Below are 13,139 nucleotides of genomic sequence, written 5' to 3' on the forward strand. Positions count from 1 at the left end.
ACGTGTGATGGAGATTGACACAATTATCTCTATATATACTTGTAATATGTATGAAATCGGTATGAATGAGAATTACCTTTTTTCCCAATTTCTTCAGTTTGCAACCTTGTACAAACATGTTGTAGCACCTACTATTCTGTAGCTGCTACAACACCATTCACAACTTTGTACAAACACGTTGTAGCAGCTACGATTCCTTAGTTGCTATTGTTGGCGTTCTGGCGTTCACTTCCTAACAGCTATAACACAGTTCACAGGTTGTAGCAGCTACGATTTCGTAGCAATTACGTAGCCATAGCTACTACAACACGAACTTGAATTCTTCAATTGCGTTGTAGCAACTACTTAACCGCAACTTTTACAACATGGACTTGTTCAAGTCTTATGTAGCATCCACAACCACAGTTAATATGAAAATGAAACTATAAATCGAATATTAAAAATATTTAAATACGATTATAAATGTAAATGTATAATAGTAAATCAGTATGTCAGATTAAATGCATCAAATATTTACATATATATTTCAACCCACATACAAATGTTTAAAATTTTATTAAACCATCGTGATATTTACTTACATATTTCAAACCATCGTGTCACAAATTTGTATTTACTTACATATTTTAAATCTCATATTCCCGTCACAACATTTGCTGTGACAAGTATTACAAAATGCTTAGAATTTTATTGAACTATCATGATATTTATTTACATATTTCAAACCTTATACAAAATATTTATAATTTCATTGAATCATATATCGTGATATTTACTTACATATTTCAAACCTCATGCAAAATATTTAGAATTTCATTGAACCATCCTATCATTTATTTACATATTTCAAACCTAATACAAAATACTTAGAATTTTATTGAATTATCATGATATTTACCTATATATTTCAAACCTCATACAAAATACATAGAATTTTATTATAATCATGTATTTAAATTGTTGGAGGATTCCTACCAGATCGATGATTATGACATGATAATGTACACCTTGTACACATTTTTTGAAATTTTCCTACCTAATCCAACAATCTTATCGCAAAAGAAAAAAAAAATACAATTATACCAAAGTAGAAAAGACTCAATAGATTCCAAAAAACAAATTGAGTTGTTTATTTGTATTTAATTATATGTCTTCTATATGTTCATGGTCATTTTTGACATTTTCTTAAAAAATATTTTTTTAAAAATTTTATTTTACATGTTAGTCAACTTGGAGAGATGCTTCTACTTCAGATAAATTATGAAATAGTTAGCGTGCTAATAATTCATTAGGAAGATAATTTAATTTAATCACTGTTAAGACTTGGAGCCTTGCACTTGTTTTCTTCAGATAAATGGAATCGAAATTTTAAAGTATGTAAAATTTGATTAGTCGGTTATAAAAATAATTTAGATATTAAAAATATTAAGGAGATATAAAATTTAGAGTTTTGATTTGACTTGTAGTATTTTATTATTTCATTAATTAAATTAAAAGGAATAAATTAAAATTTAAAACAGGTTAAGGGCAATTTAGTCAATGCGCTAAGAAATCCACCTGGCCGCGGTTCAAGGGTGCGGTTATTTTACCGGCCGCCGCCCATTCTTATTGTTCTCCGCCATTCATATATCTTTTCTCGTATCAACTCCACGTAGTGCAGGCAGCGGCGATCGGCGATGCGCCGAGGAGGAGGAGGAGCTCCGTTTCGCCATTAAGATTGGAGTGATCGATCGATAAGGGATCGGTTGTAGTGGAATCGGAAGCTCGATCTCGATGGCGGACGAGGCCGCCGAGGCGATCCACTCCGGCAACCAACCACGGGACCAACAGAACATGAGCTACCCCTTCGTCACGCATCTTCCTTCTTCTTCCTCCTCCTCATCCCAATCCATGCGCGGAAGCTTCTTCATGTACTCGATCAACTTTTTTTTGTTCCCGTCGTATCTAGATTTCATAAAGGGTTTTTCTTCTTTCGAACGAAATCAACTGCTCGTGATTTGGGACATATCTGTGGACGACGATTTAGTTTGTTCTTTTTGTTAGAAACTAACTCCTTGGATTAGGATGCTTTGTTGCCCACAAATATAGCGAAGAAATTGAATCTTTTGTCCTTTCCGGTGTCGTTCGTTCGCACAAAAATCTTCAATTCGGTGAGTACTTTAGGGTTTTGGTGCATATAGGCACATGGCTAGTCTCGCTCTCGATGTGTACTTCTGGGCTGCAAAAGTTGAATCTCTAGTTACTGGATTTATGTGAATTAGTTCAAAGACAGTGGGAGCTGATTTGTTTTAATGATGCAAAATAGGAAAAGCAAGGAGATTGGAGCTTACGACCTAGGAGAGTTGGATCAAGCTCTATTCATGTATTTAGATGGGCAAGATCATTCAGCATCACCTCAAGAACAAAGACGTGAGTTTTACTAACTCTGATTAACTTTACTATCCAATCTTCTTCCAATTTTTCTAGTGTTTCAAAATTCCTTTAATTCAGAGTTAGAACTTTTGGGTCATAAGAACATCATGAGATGGAGATCTTGTCGTACTTCCCATTAATTGACCAAGTTCCTGATGATAATCTCTGCCTGTTTTATATATATTTCTTTTCTATTTAATCTTTGATTTGGGGTTTAGGTTTAGGTTTTGTTTTCTTCTTTTCTGGTGGGACTGTGACATGTAACCAACAACCCATGATTACATTGGAAATTCCTGTGCTACAAGCTGTAAGAGAAAACAAATTCCAACCCCTTTGTTTTCTTTTGGATGAGTAGAGACGCATAGCCATGTTCATGGGGATCATTTCTCATCTCATGCTTCTGTCGCTCTCTTTCCCTGTCTCACACACAATCTCCTGCATCAATCTGTCCCTCCTCTGAAAAGTTTTCATGTTTCTGTCATGTCATTGTCTGGAGAAGCAAAAGCTCGTCCAGAGAATTCCCCAACAGGAATTGCTCTCCATGAATGGCCTTTGGCGGGGAGATGTTTCATTGTTTTGAGGTGCACTTCGAGGGGTGGGTTTAATTAATGCTTTGCAGGGCTGCTTCGTGTGTGCAGAGACGTTGAATATTTTTCCTTCTCAGCCCATGCATGTACAGCCTTCCACCAAGGTATTGGGAGCAAGCTAAGAATTGATCACCACCAATTTGCTTCACTAGTATATACTACTCAACATACATGATTATAGGTTGGAATTGGCTCCCAAAAGCCTTCAGAATTGACCATGAACTCCACCATTAAAGATGCTCTTCCATCTGTGCCCTACCATGGCAAGGACATTAAAGCAGCAGTTGTCAAGGTAGAAGCCTAACACCTCTCTCTGCATCTCTCAGTCTCTGGGTTTTATATGTTGATAGTTCTATTGCATCAGAAGGAAGGAGGCAAGAAAAGCACAAGCACTGCAGGTTCAGAACACGAAGGTCCCAAGACACCAGACCCTAAGGTCAGCTCTAGCTCTACAGTTCTCCTTTTTTGAGTAGAAATTGTTCTCTTTACAATCTGTGAAATTGTTTGTTGGCAGATACTGAGAAGGCTTGCACAGAATAGGGAGGCAGCTAAGAAGAGCAGGCTTAGGAAAAAGGTCTCAGAGTTTATTTGTAAGTAGTATATTTAAGCAGAAAGAAGATGATGAACTCATATTAATTCTGCAGGCATACATACAACAACTAGAGAACAGTCGGATCAAGCTTTCTCAGCTTGAACATGAGCTTCAAAGGGCAAGAACTCAAGTATTCCAGACAATTTATCCTTTGTGTTCATAGTTTTTCTCCTCTTATAGTTTCTCAAAGAAAGAAAAAAATAAAATAAAACACTTGAATATTTCTTCTTGTAGGGTTTGTTGTTGGGTGGTGGAGCTGCTGTGCTTGGGGACCAAGGCCTCCCTACCACCATTAATGGTCTCAGCTCAGGTAGATATTATCCCTTTTTTGCTGAATATGATGTATCAACTGCCACACTTTGATGATAGAAAATTATAATTTATATAGTTTAGTGGCAACTTGGGTGTTTAAATATTTCATATGATAATATTTGAGGCTTTGACTTTGCAACCTTTTTTTTTTAATTTTTGAAATATTTTAGTCTTCTAATTAAATGTTGAAAAATAACATTTTGGTTGTCAAATATATATGAAAATTAATCGTGCAGAGTTCCCTCCACATCTATTTTCATGGTGGAGGGGGCCTTTTTTTAATTGGTTTCAGAAGCCGCCATGTTCGACATGGAGCACATGCGATGGCTGGAGGAGCAGCACCGGGTGATGTGCGAGCTCCGGGCGGCGGTGCAGGAGCGGCTGCCGGAGATCGACCTGCAGGTATTCGTCCACGGCTGCCTCGCGCACCTCGACCAGTTGACGCAGCTCAAGTTCCTCGTCATCAAGTCCGACGTCTTCCACCTTATCTCCGGCACCTGGTTGACCCCCGCCGAGCGCTGCTTCATGTGGATCGCCGGCTTCCGCCCCTCCGACCTCATCAAGGTCGTCATTAGTCGCGCAATTGCATCGATTAATTAATCGAATGCTGATAATCGTTATTTTTTTTTTTATAACTTTATATAGATGGTGTTGAGGCACATGGAGCCATTGACGCAGCAGCAGGTAGTGGGCGTGTGCGCGCTGCAGCAGTCGGCGCAGGAGACGGAGGAGGCTCTCAGCCATGGCCTCGAGGCGCTCAACCAGTCCGTCTCCGACGCCATCGCCGCCGACGCGCTGAGTTGCAGCCTCAACGTGGCCGACTACATGGGGCAGATGGCCGTCGCCATGGACAAGCTCGCCGCCATGGAGGGCTTCGTTAGACAAGTACGGTACCCAATCCCCTCCACAACATCCACTCTCTCTGAGATCGGCCATTAATTCCAACTGCCGTGCAGGCGGAGAACTTGAGGCAGCAGACTCTGCAGAGGCTTCAGCGGATGCTGACGACGCCGCAGATGGCGCGAAGTTTGCTGGCCATCGCCGATTACTTCCACCGGCTTCGTGCGCTCAGCTCGCTTTGGCTTTCCCGGCCGAGGCAACAAGACTTCAACTCATGACTCACCCCATCGAGACGGAGACGGGCCACGTGTCTTGTCCTTGTAAGTGTGTATTAATTAAGCTTAATTACTTTGCAAAAATAAAGACGCAATTATTATATATATATATATATATATATTTGATTCATGTATAATAATTAGGCTGATAGATGAAGAAGCCACTAAATTTATAGTGCAACAACGAGAACGAGAGAATATCAATCACAAAAGTTTCTCAAAAACATGACAAATTAAACAGAGATTATCTAAACCATTGAGGAAAACAAACACAAAATGCAACTGTTTGATTGATAGAGGGGGAATCAGGAATCAATCAGCTTCGTCCACAACCTTGGTTCCCAAACCTTTCAAGCCTTCAGGAGGGATATCGGCCACTGTAACCAATGAGTAGAGCTCTTCTTTGGCGTCCTCCTCCTCGTTCCTCTTGCGTGCGATACGCACACGAATGCGCCTTGGAACGCTGCGAACCCCCCTGCTCCAGATGTGCTTGTTCAACTTCACATCCACCCTCACGTCGGTCGTCCCCATTGCTTTCTGGGCAAACTTCCTGATCTCCTTGATGGCCTTGGGGGCCTTCTTCTTGAATGTGCTGCTCATAAGAAATTAGAACATAGTGGAAGTGCAGATTAGGTTTTGCAATGCAAACTGATCTGAAAACAATATGAAAAAAACATCATGAAAGAATGTAACCGGCCTTAGATCTCTTTAACATAAGTGCATAAATTCCCCCAATGCATACAAATCTATAATTCTCATTAGTGATGATGCTTCATAAAAAAATTTCTATAGGTGCTAAAGCAGTTTCTGAAAAATTTATGTTGAGCTAAAGAACAAAATCAAGAACAACACAAAGCCATCATTTATCAGACAAATATAAGTAATTCGACTGCTCCAATTCATAGAGCAAATCACAACAGTCATAAGTGACTCTTATTGAATTATTCTGAAACAATGCCTAAGTTGGAAATATAGAGTTGAAGCAGTTCAAGCTTAAGAACTTTCACTCATATCTTAGTTCATAAAATCACAATCTTCCAAAATACTCTAATTGGAAGTGTAAAAAAAATGAACAATGCAGGGTGAAGACAAAACTTTCATGAAGAGGTCATTGATTACACACACACACACACTATGAGCTATGCTAAATGCTTGCTGTAGACCCCATGAATTATTCTGAAGCGATGCCTAATTTGGAAATATAGAGTTGAAACCAGCTCGAGTTTAAGATCTTTGTCACTCGTATCTTAGTGCATAATTCACAATCTCTCTCATCGCGCAAAACATCAACCGCAAACTAGGAAATGTGAATCAGGGGTAAAACTGCAAGCGATGACTAACAGCTACTTTAGCATGTATAATCCAACCAAGAGACCAAGAAACAAGTTTTAACAAATCAGGCAACACGAGCATCTTAACCGGAAGAGAGGGGAAAAAGAAGAAATTTTAATTTGAAAGCCTACGTTTTGATCGCCAGACTACAAGCGACAAGATTATGCAAGACCGAAACGAGGGATGCTACTCTATAAAATCATACGACAAATTGAGACCATGGGAAAGATCTGTAAAAAGAAAGGGTCTTAGTAGAGGATAATACCATCCATGAAGGCGCTTGTGGAGGTTGATGGTGTACTCCCTCGTCACCACCTCCTCCTTCCTCCCTTTGCTTCCCTTCTCCACCATCGTCGCCAAGCCGCCGTCGCCGCTTTCTCCTTCCTCCTAAATGGATCTCAAGCGCGCTACCAGAGCAGAGAAACCCTAGAAGCCATCTTATAGATGGAGTCACAGTCACACAAACGCACTCGAATTTCGTATTTATTACGAAGACCACCCTCACTTAACTGGGTCGATCACTGGGCAACTCGGATCGGCGGCCCGTGACTTGGCCCAATTAAGCGAACTTGAAATAAGAGAGAGAAATATCATTTTACACCCTTAATATTATAATTTTATGCACCAAAGTTTGCAAAAACACCCAAAGCACTTCAAATTTTACGGTCATGGACAATCAAGAGCAATCAATCGACTAACTCAAATGACTAAAGAGAGATCCTCCACTTGAAATTGTACAAAAACTGCTCCCGGAGTACAATTGAGTGATCTACGATATGACAGATTTGTTGAAGTGGACAAGGATCGAATCTCAACGAAGTCGAGACAATGCTCTCCCTATAATGACCAATTACAATTTTCCGATTTATCTCTTCACAGATAATCGTAGAGTCGACTGTGTGGAACCGCTGAAATAACGAATGTTACCTTTTGCTAAAGTATATCTAATGATATCAAAACGGATTCACTGGTTCAAACAAGTCTATTTATGTTTTACAAATTCTATAATTTATCAAAATAAGATAAAATAAAATAAAATTTTTACAATCCAATGGAAAGAAAAGAAACAAAGCATTCATTGTAGAGCTTTGGACTGCAGCTTTATATACACACAAACTCGATCTCTCATCATGTTCTTTCTTTCTTTATTTTTTTTCTTCATCATTTCTCTTTTCTGTTTTGTTCTCCACTAAACCCTAAAAAGAAGGGAAAAAAAAAGAAGTCCACGTCGAGGCTCAGTCAACGCGCTGCAATCTAAGCTCAACCTTTTGCAGACTTCCAGAGTTGACTTTGCCCGGCTTTTGTCCAAAGCAAACCATCGATTAGTTTATTATTTTGCTAATGATCACCATTATTTAATTAACTTAGACAATTAAGCTGATCTCAATATTTAATCCTCATTAAATAATTTAAGATGTTCTACGTTGACTTAGAGCACAATATATAATAATAATAACAATAATTAATATTGTTATCAATTTATCACTAGTATATTGTTAAATTAATAATTCAGTGCCATAGTAATAATTTAGATGCGTGACGTCATAGTCCGTCATGGTGACGCAATAATTGGAAGAAAATGTGCAATTCGTGTTGCAATTGGGATCCGGTTCAGGATTTGGTGACTCCAATAATTAACCTTCGATGGGGATTTATTTAATTGAATAGCATTTAATACAAAAGGGGAAAACCTGCGTCTCTAAATAGTTTGCTTTCCACCCAAAAAAAAAATGACACCTTTTTTGGCCAGGAATTCTCACTCTGCTTCCTTGGAATCGGCGGCGGCAGGCTTCTCCGCTTCGGTTGGAGTCCGGGCTCGGGAGGATCTCGAATCCGTGGGGAGCAAAATAAGGTGCGGGATGATGTTTCGGCTTGTTTAATCGTTTTTTCTTTTCGTTTTTGGTCGTTTTAGTTTTCCGAGTGGAGCTTGGTTCGGAGCGAGAAACCTGTTGAAACTCTTCATCTTCTGCTTTTACCGTTCGATTTGTTCTTTGGGTTCTTTTGTTTTTGTTTTTTTTTTGTTGGAGGTGTTTTAGAGTTGATGATGCCTAGAAATATCTCTTTTTTGTGTGTGCGGCAGAGTGTTTAGATCTTGCTCAGAGTGAGATCTATTTGAAGTGGAGCTCCGGAATGCCCCTTTTGTTTTGGAAAAATTACTTCGGTTTTTTTTTCGGTGAACTTGCTCTTCTGGATTCGATTTGCGAATTGAAAATTGAATCCCGGATGAATTTTTCGAGTTCGGATTAACAAATTGTTTTCGTTGCCCAACTTTAACTCATTCAGTTAGCCAACCGTCCTTTTCGACCATAGAACCCTAACCCTAGCTTTAAATTCCCGTCGCAAAGTAGGAGGAAATTAGATATCAATGTCCAGATCTATCGCCTTCGCTGTCTAACTGCTAAATACACCGTGTTTGTATTTTTTTTTTCTCTTGTCATTTTTTTCATCTGTCTCCCACCTGCCTCTCTCTCTCTCTCTCTCTCTGCTAGTTGACTTTAAATGTGATGTCAGGCCCCTCCACCTTCCGGTGGATCAATCAAATTCTATCCTCTCTCTTCCATCACCAGTACTTTTAACAATGCCTCAAGGCTCGTACCCAATTGGGCTGATGTAATATAGAAAGAATCATCGGCCATAGAAGAAAATTAAACAAAAGAACTTTTTTTATTCCCTTATAGGATATCAAAGGTCGCAGCAATGTGGTCGGTGTAGGTGTTCATATCTTTTAGCTTAGCTGGCCTCTAGTTCAGGAGGTAAAAGAACCAGAAAATTTTGAGGTATGTAGATTCTTTTTCAAATCTCTATTGTTATACTTTCTCTTGTCCGATCTGTCTGGCCTATGTTAATTTATAACAAATGAAGCTGTGCAGATCTCTGTGGATTGCCAAATTTTGGGATGTCCAAAAGTTTGTTCAAAGAGTTCCAAGTCTTTTTTTGAGCAATTTTTAGTTCCAAGGCGATAAGATCTTGGTGGAAAGGAAGAATTTTCACACTTGTTTCTCCCATTTATTTATTTACTTGTTTTCCCTTGTCTTGAGTGAGTGGTTAGGTGATGTTTAGTGTAGAGAAGACATCTTTTCCTTCAACATTTTCTTTGGAGTCTCGACTCTTTTTGCTTGATTAGCGGTGAATCATTTGCAGCAGCAGAACTACTGACTTTTTGTTAAGTAATCTGTATTAGTAAATAGACTTAATGCTGTTGGAAAAGAGCATGTTATTGATGCTAAAATTATCTTTGTTCAAGAAACCCACCCCTTTGGAGGAATTGATTCTTCATATTCATCTCACTTTATAATTTTCAACTCCATGCCTCTGTTTCTTCTTTTCGGGCTTCTTGAACAATGAGTTATGGCTGGATATCCTCATTCAAGAGGATTCTTATGTGTGTAGTAATCTTTGCATGAACACCTTAAACATTATCTTCAAATACTTCCTCTTGGAAAAACAGTTCTCTATGAGTGAGATGTTAAGATCTGGAACAGATAGTCCAGGAACCAGACTTAGTTTTGCTTTGCCTTTAATTTAAATCGATAGATCTTCTATTTTTGACAGCCTTCAGTTCGGTACTAAGAAGGTATTATATCCTTCTTGATTGTAAAGTATCTCTGAATCCAGTTTGCTTGTTCAATGTGGCAATCAACAATCTTTCTTTCTTAAAGTATTCATGCAGTACCTTTCATCTTTATTACTTTGTCCTTCTGCTTATGGATTTTAGATTCTTCCTCACATGGTATATGGTGGATAATCGCTTTGGCATATTTTGGCAGATCATGCGCTTATGATGGAAGTCCTGAGACAAAATGACAACCAGTTGATTGTGTTCAAGTTAGAAAACAAGGCAGCATGTGAAGGGAAAGATGTTCATGCATCGTCTTTTCCAGAACAAGAGAGTGGATACGTAGATTGTTCCCCAGATATCTTCATGGATGAGGAAGCTTCTACTAGAAGAAATCAGTTTAACTCTGAAGCCTCGGATGCTATGCTTAAGAATCCTCCAGCTGGATCTGGATTCATTGAAGAAGGAACTAAATTATACATGTATAAAGCTGTTGCATATATTGAACAACCCGAGACAAAAGTTCATTCAAACGATGATGTGTGCCCAGTTTTGAGAAACAATTGTTCAGATGAAGGCTCAGTCTCTCATAGTTCTGCTTTGCTAGAGAATAATGAGGTCAAAGTTATCTTGGCAACAAATCGTAATACTGATGTAAATGAACAAATCATAGTTGGTCCTCCGCAATCCTTACAAGAATTGGAGCAAACATCAACAATCAAAAAGGCTATTGAGGTTCAGAACTCCCTGAAGTCAATTGTCAATGGAGAAGAAACAAATACAATAGGCGAAGTTAAAAATCAAAATTTTGCTCCAAATATTACTTTAGAGGAGTTGCTCTTGCAAAAGGATTCTGACAGTGATCACGGTCAAGTGTACCCGATCAATTTGGACTTCGGCAGCAATCATAAGCAATGCATTGATCATGAGAAAATTGAGCAGGTATGAATTCACAAACTTTTATCAATTTTCAAAACTTGTTTTAACCTTACAAAGAGGAGCTCAGAACAAGCAATTTCAGTAATGTTTCGATTTAGTATTATTAGTTATGCTTCTTTATTTTCCATCACGTACTATTTACGGCCAGCAGCAGCAGCATCTCCTTGCGTGCAAGAGACTAATATGCCAGCCCTAATTCCTGGCTGTGTGTTGAAAAATAAGTGGCAGTTAAAGCAAGCAAACGAAACATTTCATGGTTAAAGTGAATGGAAGAAAGAATACTGATATTGATTCTATCTTTTTCTATCAACAACTCCTCTTATTTCTTTTTCATATGATACACAAACGAAATTGTTAGTTACTTAATGTTGCTTCTCTACATTGATCTTGAAGTTGATGTGAGGTAGCATGACTTTGTAGAAACTAGAAAGTAATTGAAGGAAGCTAACTTTTAGAGTGCTTTTACATGATAATTCATCAGCTTCCACATATGGTCGTTAACTTTCATATCAGGGAGTATCAATACCTATACTGAACATGATCGACACTGTACATTGGTGTGTATGACAGACCGAAACTGAAGATGCAAGCTCTGTGACAACATTATCATGCATTGCCCCCAAGTTTGATGAGAACACTGGAACAAACAACTATCCTTCTGTTGATACATCTGAATTCTTGAGAGAGAGATGTTCTATATCCCCCGAGATGATTCCTGATTCCACAAGTTCCGACCACAGTGGAACTGAGAGCAATCCTCTTACTGTGTTGGAGCTTGTTGCGTCTGAAGTAGAAGCAACAGCTGCCATGGAGAAAGGAGAAATCACAGTTGGTCAGGAGCCCTCGCAGGTTGAAAACCTTATTTTTAGTACCAATCACAGCAAAACCGAGGGAAATCTTCCTGAGGTTGGAGCGGAGCTTATCGTATCTAAAGCTGAAGCAACAGCTGCCACGGAGGGGCGAAGAGACAATGCAGATTCCCAAGAAGCCTTGAAGGTTCAAACTCTTATTTCTGATTCCACACTCGCGAACCGCAGTGAAACTGAGGGTAGTTTTCCTGCTGAGGAGGTGGAGCTAATTGTGCCGGCAGCAGGAGCAACAGTTGCCTTCGAGGAGATAAAAGAAAATGCAGATATTGAAAAAACCTTACAGGTCCAAAACCTTTCTGTCTCTCAATCGTCAGTTCCTGATGCTACAGCAGATCCACCCCGAAGTTCCTTCTCTCACAGTTATCATGCAGACTTGATTGTTTCCGGACCAAGAACATCTTCAGGGCGTATTCCATACTCTGGTAACATTTCTATGCGATCGGATAGCAGCACGACGAGCACTCATTCCTTCGCCTTCCCAATGTAAGCACCACTTCTGTCCTTATCAAATCTATACCTGTAGTTCTAACTTACAATATTCAGTAACTATAGATCTAAGGATTAATGAATTACATCTTGGAGCCTGAAATTAGAGCTCACCAACTCGGTGCCATGTTCATTAATGTCGATTTCTTGTGAACTAATACATAGAGTAGAGACCTAACCATCTGAAATTCTTGAGTTAAAGTGCAAAGACATTTGCTCTATGTGGTGATATGACGAATGTGGCGGTGTCTGTGTGTTGATATTCAATATCAGTGAAAGACCCAAGTTTCAAATGTTAACAGAAACTTTCTCTTCTCAGAATTGAAACACTATATGACCATTCTTTCTTATCGGTATCTATGTTTATTGATGCAGACTGCAAAGGGAGTGGAACACCAGCCCAGTGAAAATGGCTAAAGCAAGGAAGCAACGGTGGAGATTCAGACTCAACTGCTGTAAATTCTAAACATATATTTGTCATCATTTTTTTTCTTCTTTTTTGATTTTGTTTATTAGTGATCACCTTGTGGCTTATACCTCAATGTTAAATCTATCAGTTTTTTTTGGTCGTTTGTGTGTCTGTATTGATTCAGGATGGTATTAAAAAAATAGTGGGATTGGAGTTTGGATTTCATCTAATAAGAGATGTTTTAGCTTACTTGAACTGAATGAAGCAGCATAGTGTGTATTCGCTTTGTTTACACAAAGAAGACTGAAATGATAGACAAATTTACTCGCTCCTCATTGATGTCTAATATCGCATTATTTGTGGCTCGCAATATGACAAGGTAATTTACACTCTTCTGCAAAAAGGTGAAATTCTGTGAGGAGATAAATTGAACCACTTGCCCAATTGTCAGTTATGCTCCAGACAAATTTACATTGATGTCTAATAACATTGGCTTCATTCGACCTCAACATATGACTCTGAGGAGGTAA

General features: G+C 38.8%; 3 protein-coding genes across 4 annotated transcripts; 2 read left to right on the plus strand and 1 right to left on the minus strand.

The window, feature by feature from the left end:
• Window positions 1–1,773: 1,773 nt before the first annotated feature.
• On the plus strand, window positions 1,774–5,120 carry LOC141826226 (bZIP transcription factor TGA10-like). The gene is made up of 11 exons (XM_074713476.1): window positions 1,774–1,940; window positions 2,306–2,409; window positions 3,051–3,103; window positions 3,181–3,291; window positions 3,364–3,435; window positions 3,514–3,573; window positions 3,644–3,721; window positions 3,826–3,901; window positions 4,196–4,467; window positions 4,549–4,788; window positions 4,860–5,120. Exons 1-11 carry the CDS (start codon window positions 1,774–1,776, stop codon window positions 5,019–5,021), a joined length of 1,395 nt encoding a protein of 464 aa, XP_074569577.1. The 3' UTR covers window positions 5,022–5,120.
• Window positions 5,121–5,187: 67 nt separating this feature from the next.
• On the minus strand, window positions 5,188–6,768 carry LOC141827687 (large ribosomal subunit protein eL31-like). The gene is made up of 2 exons (XM_074714996.1): window positions 6,616–6,768; window positions 5,188–5,610 (listed from the first exon to the last, which is right to left on the minus strand). The coding sequence occupies exons 1-2, from the start codon at window positions 6,699–6,701 to the stop codon at window positions 5,331–5,333; spliced, it is 366 nt and encodes a 121-aa protein (XP_074571097.1). The 5' UTR covers window positions 6,702–6,768; the 3' UTR covers window positions 5,188–5,330.
• A 1,265-nt stretch (window positions 6,769–8,033) lies between these two features.
• On the plus strand, window positions 8,034–12,864 carry LOC141826067 (uncharacterized). 2 transcript variants are annotated; one of them, XM_074713321.1, is made up of 4 exons: window positions 8,034–8,202; window positions 10,118–10,848; window positions 11,416–12,197; window positions 12,576–12,864. In XM_074713321.1, exons 2-4 carry the CDS (start codon window positions 10,129–10,131, stop codon window positions 12,664–12,666), a joined length of 1,593 nt encoding a protein of 530 aa, XP_074569422.1. In that variant the 5' UTR covers window positions 8,034–8,202; window positions 10,118–10,128; the 3' UTR covers window positions 12,667–12,864. The 2 variants fall into 2 exon arrangements, with proteins under 2 accessions (XP_074569422.1, XP_074569423.1); XM_074713322.1 differs by lacking the exon at window positions 8,034–8,202 and adding an exon at window positions 9,063–9,127.
• Window positions 12,865–13,139: the final 275 nt, after the last annotated feature.

The sequence above is a fragment of the Curcuma longa genome, chromosome 4, assembly GCF_044706935.1.
Source record: "Curcuma longa cultivar G26 ecotype Majalengka, Jawa Barat chromosome 4, ITB_CL_G26_1.1, whole genome shotgun sequence".
In the NCBI taxonomy this organism is placed as follows: Eukaryota; Viridiplantae; Streptophyta; class Magnoliopsida; order Zingiberales; family Zingiberaceae; genus Curcuma; species Curcuma longa.

Bases quoted from the DNA above. Each gene is read 5' to 3' on its own strand.
- LOC141826226 (XM_074713476.1), top strand. From the start codon at position 1,774: ATGGCGGACGAGGCCGCCGAGGCGATCCACTCCGGCAACCAACCACGG. The intron at 1,941-2,305 runs GTATCTAGATTT...GATGCAAAATAG, and splicing joins AACTTTTTTTTGTTCCCGTC to GAAAAGCAAGGAGATTGGAG. The intron at 4,789-4,859 runs GTACGGTACCCA...ACTGCCGTGCAG, and splicing joins TGGAGGGCTTCGTTAGACAA to GCGGAGAACTTGAGGCAGCA.
- LOC141827687 (XM_074714996.1), bottom strand. From the start codon at position 6,701: ATGGTGGAGAAGGGAAGCAAAGGGAGGAAGGAGGAGGTGGTGACGAGG. The intron at 5,611-6,615 runs GTATTATCCTCT...TCTTATGAGCAG, and splicing joins CACAAGCGCCTTCATGGATG to CACATTCAAGAAGAAGGCCC.
- LOC141826067 (XM_074713321.1), top strand. From the start codon at position 10,129: ATGATGGAAGTCCTGAGACAAAATGACAACCAGTTGATTGTGTTCAAG. The intron at 10,849-11,415 runs GTATGAATTCAC...TGTGTATGACAG, and splicing joins ATCATGAGAAAATTGAGCAG to ACCGAAACTGAAGATGCAAG. The intron at 12,198-12,575 runs GTAAGCACCACT...TTATTGATGCAG, and splicing joins CATTCCTTCGCCTTCCCAAT to ACTGCAAAGGGAGTGGAACA.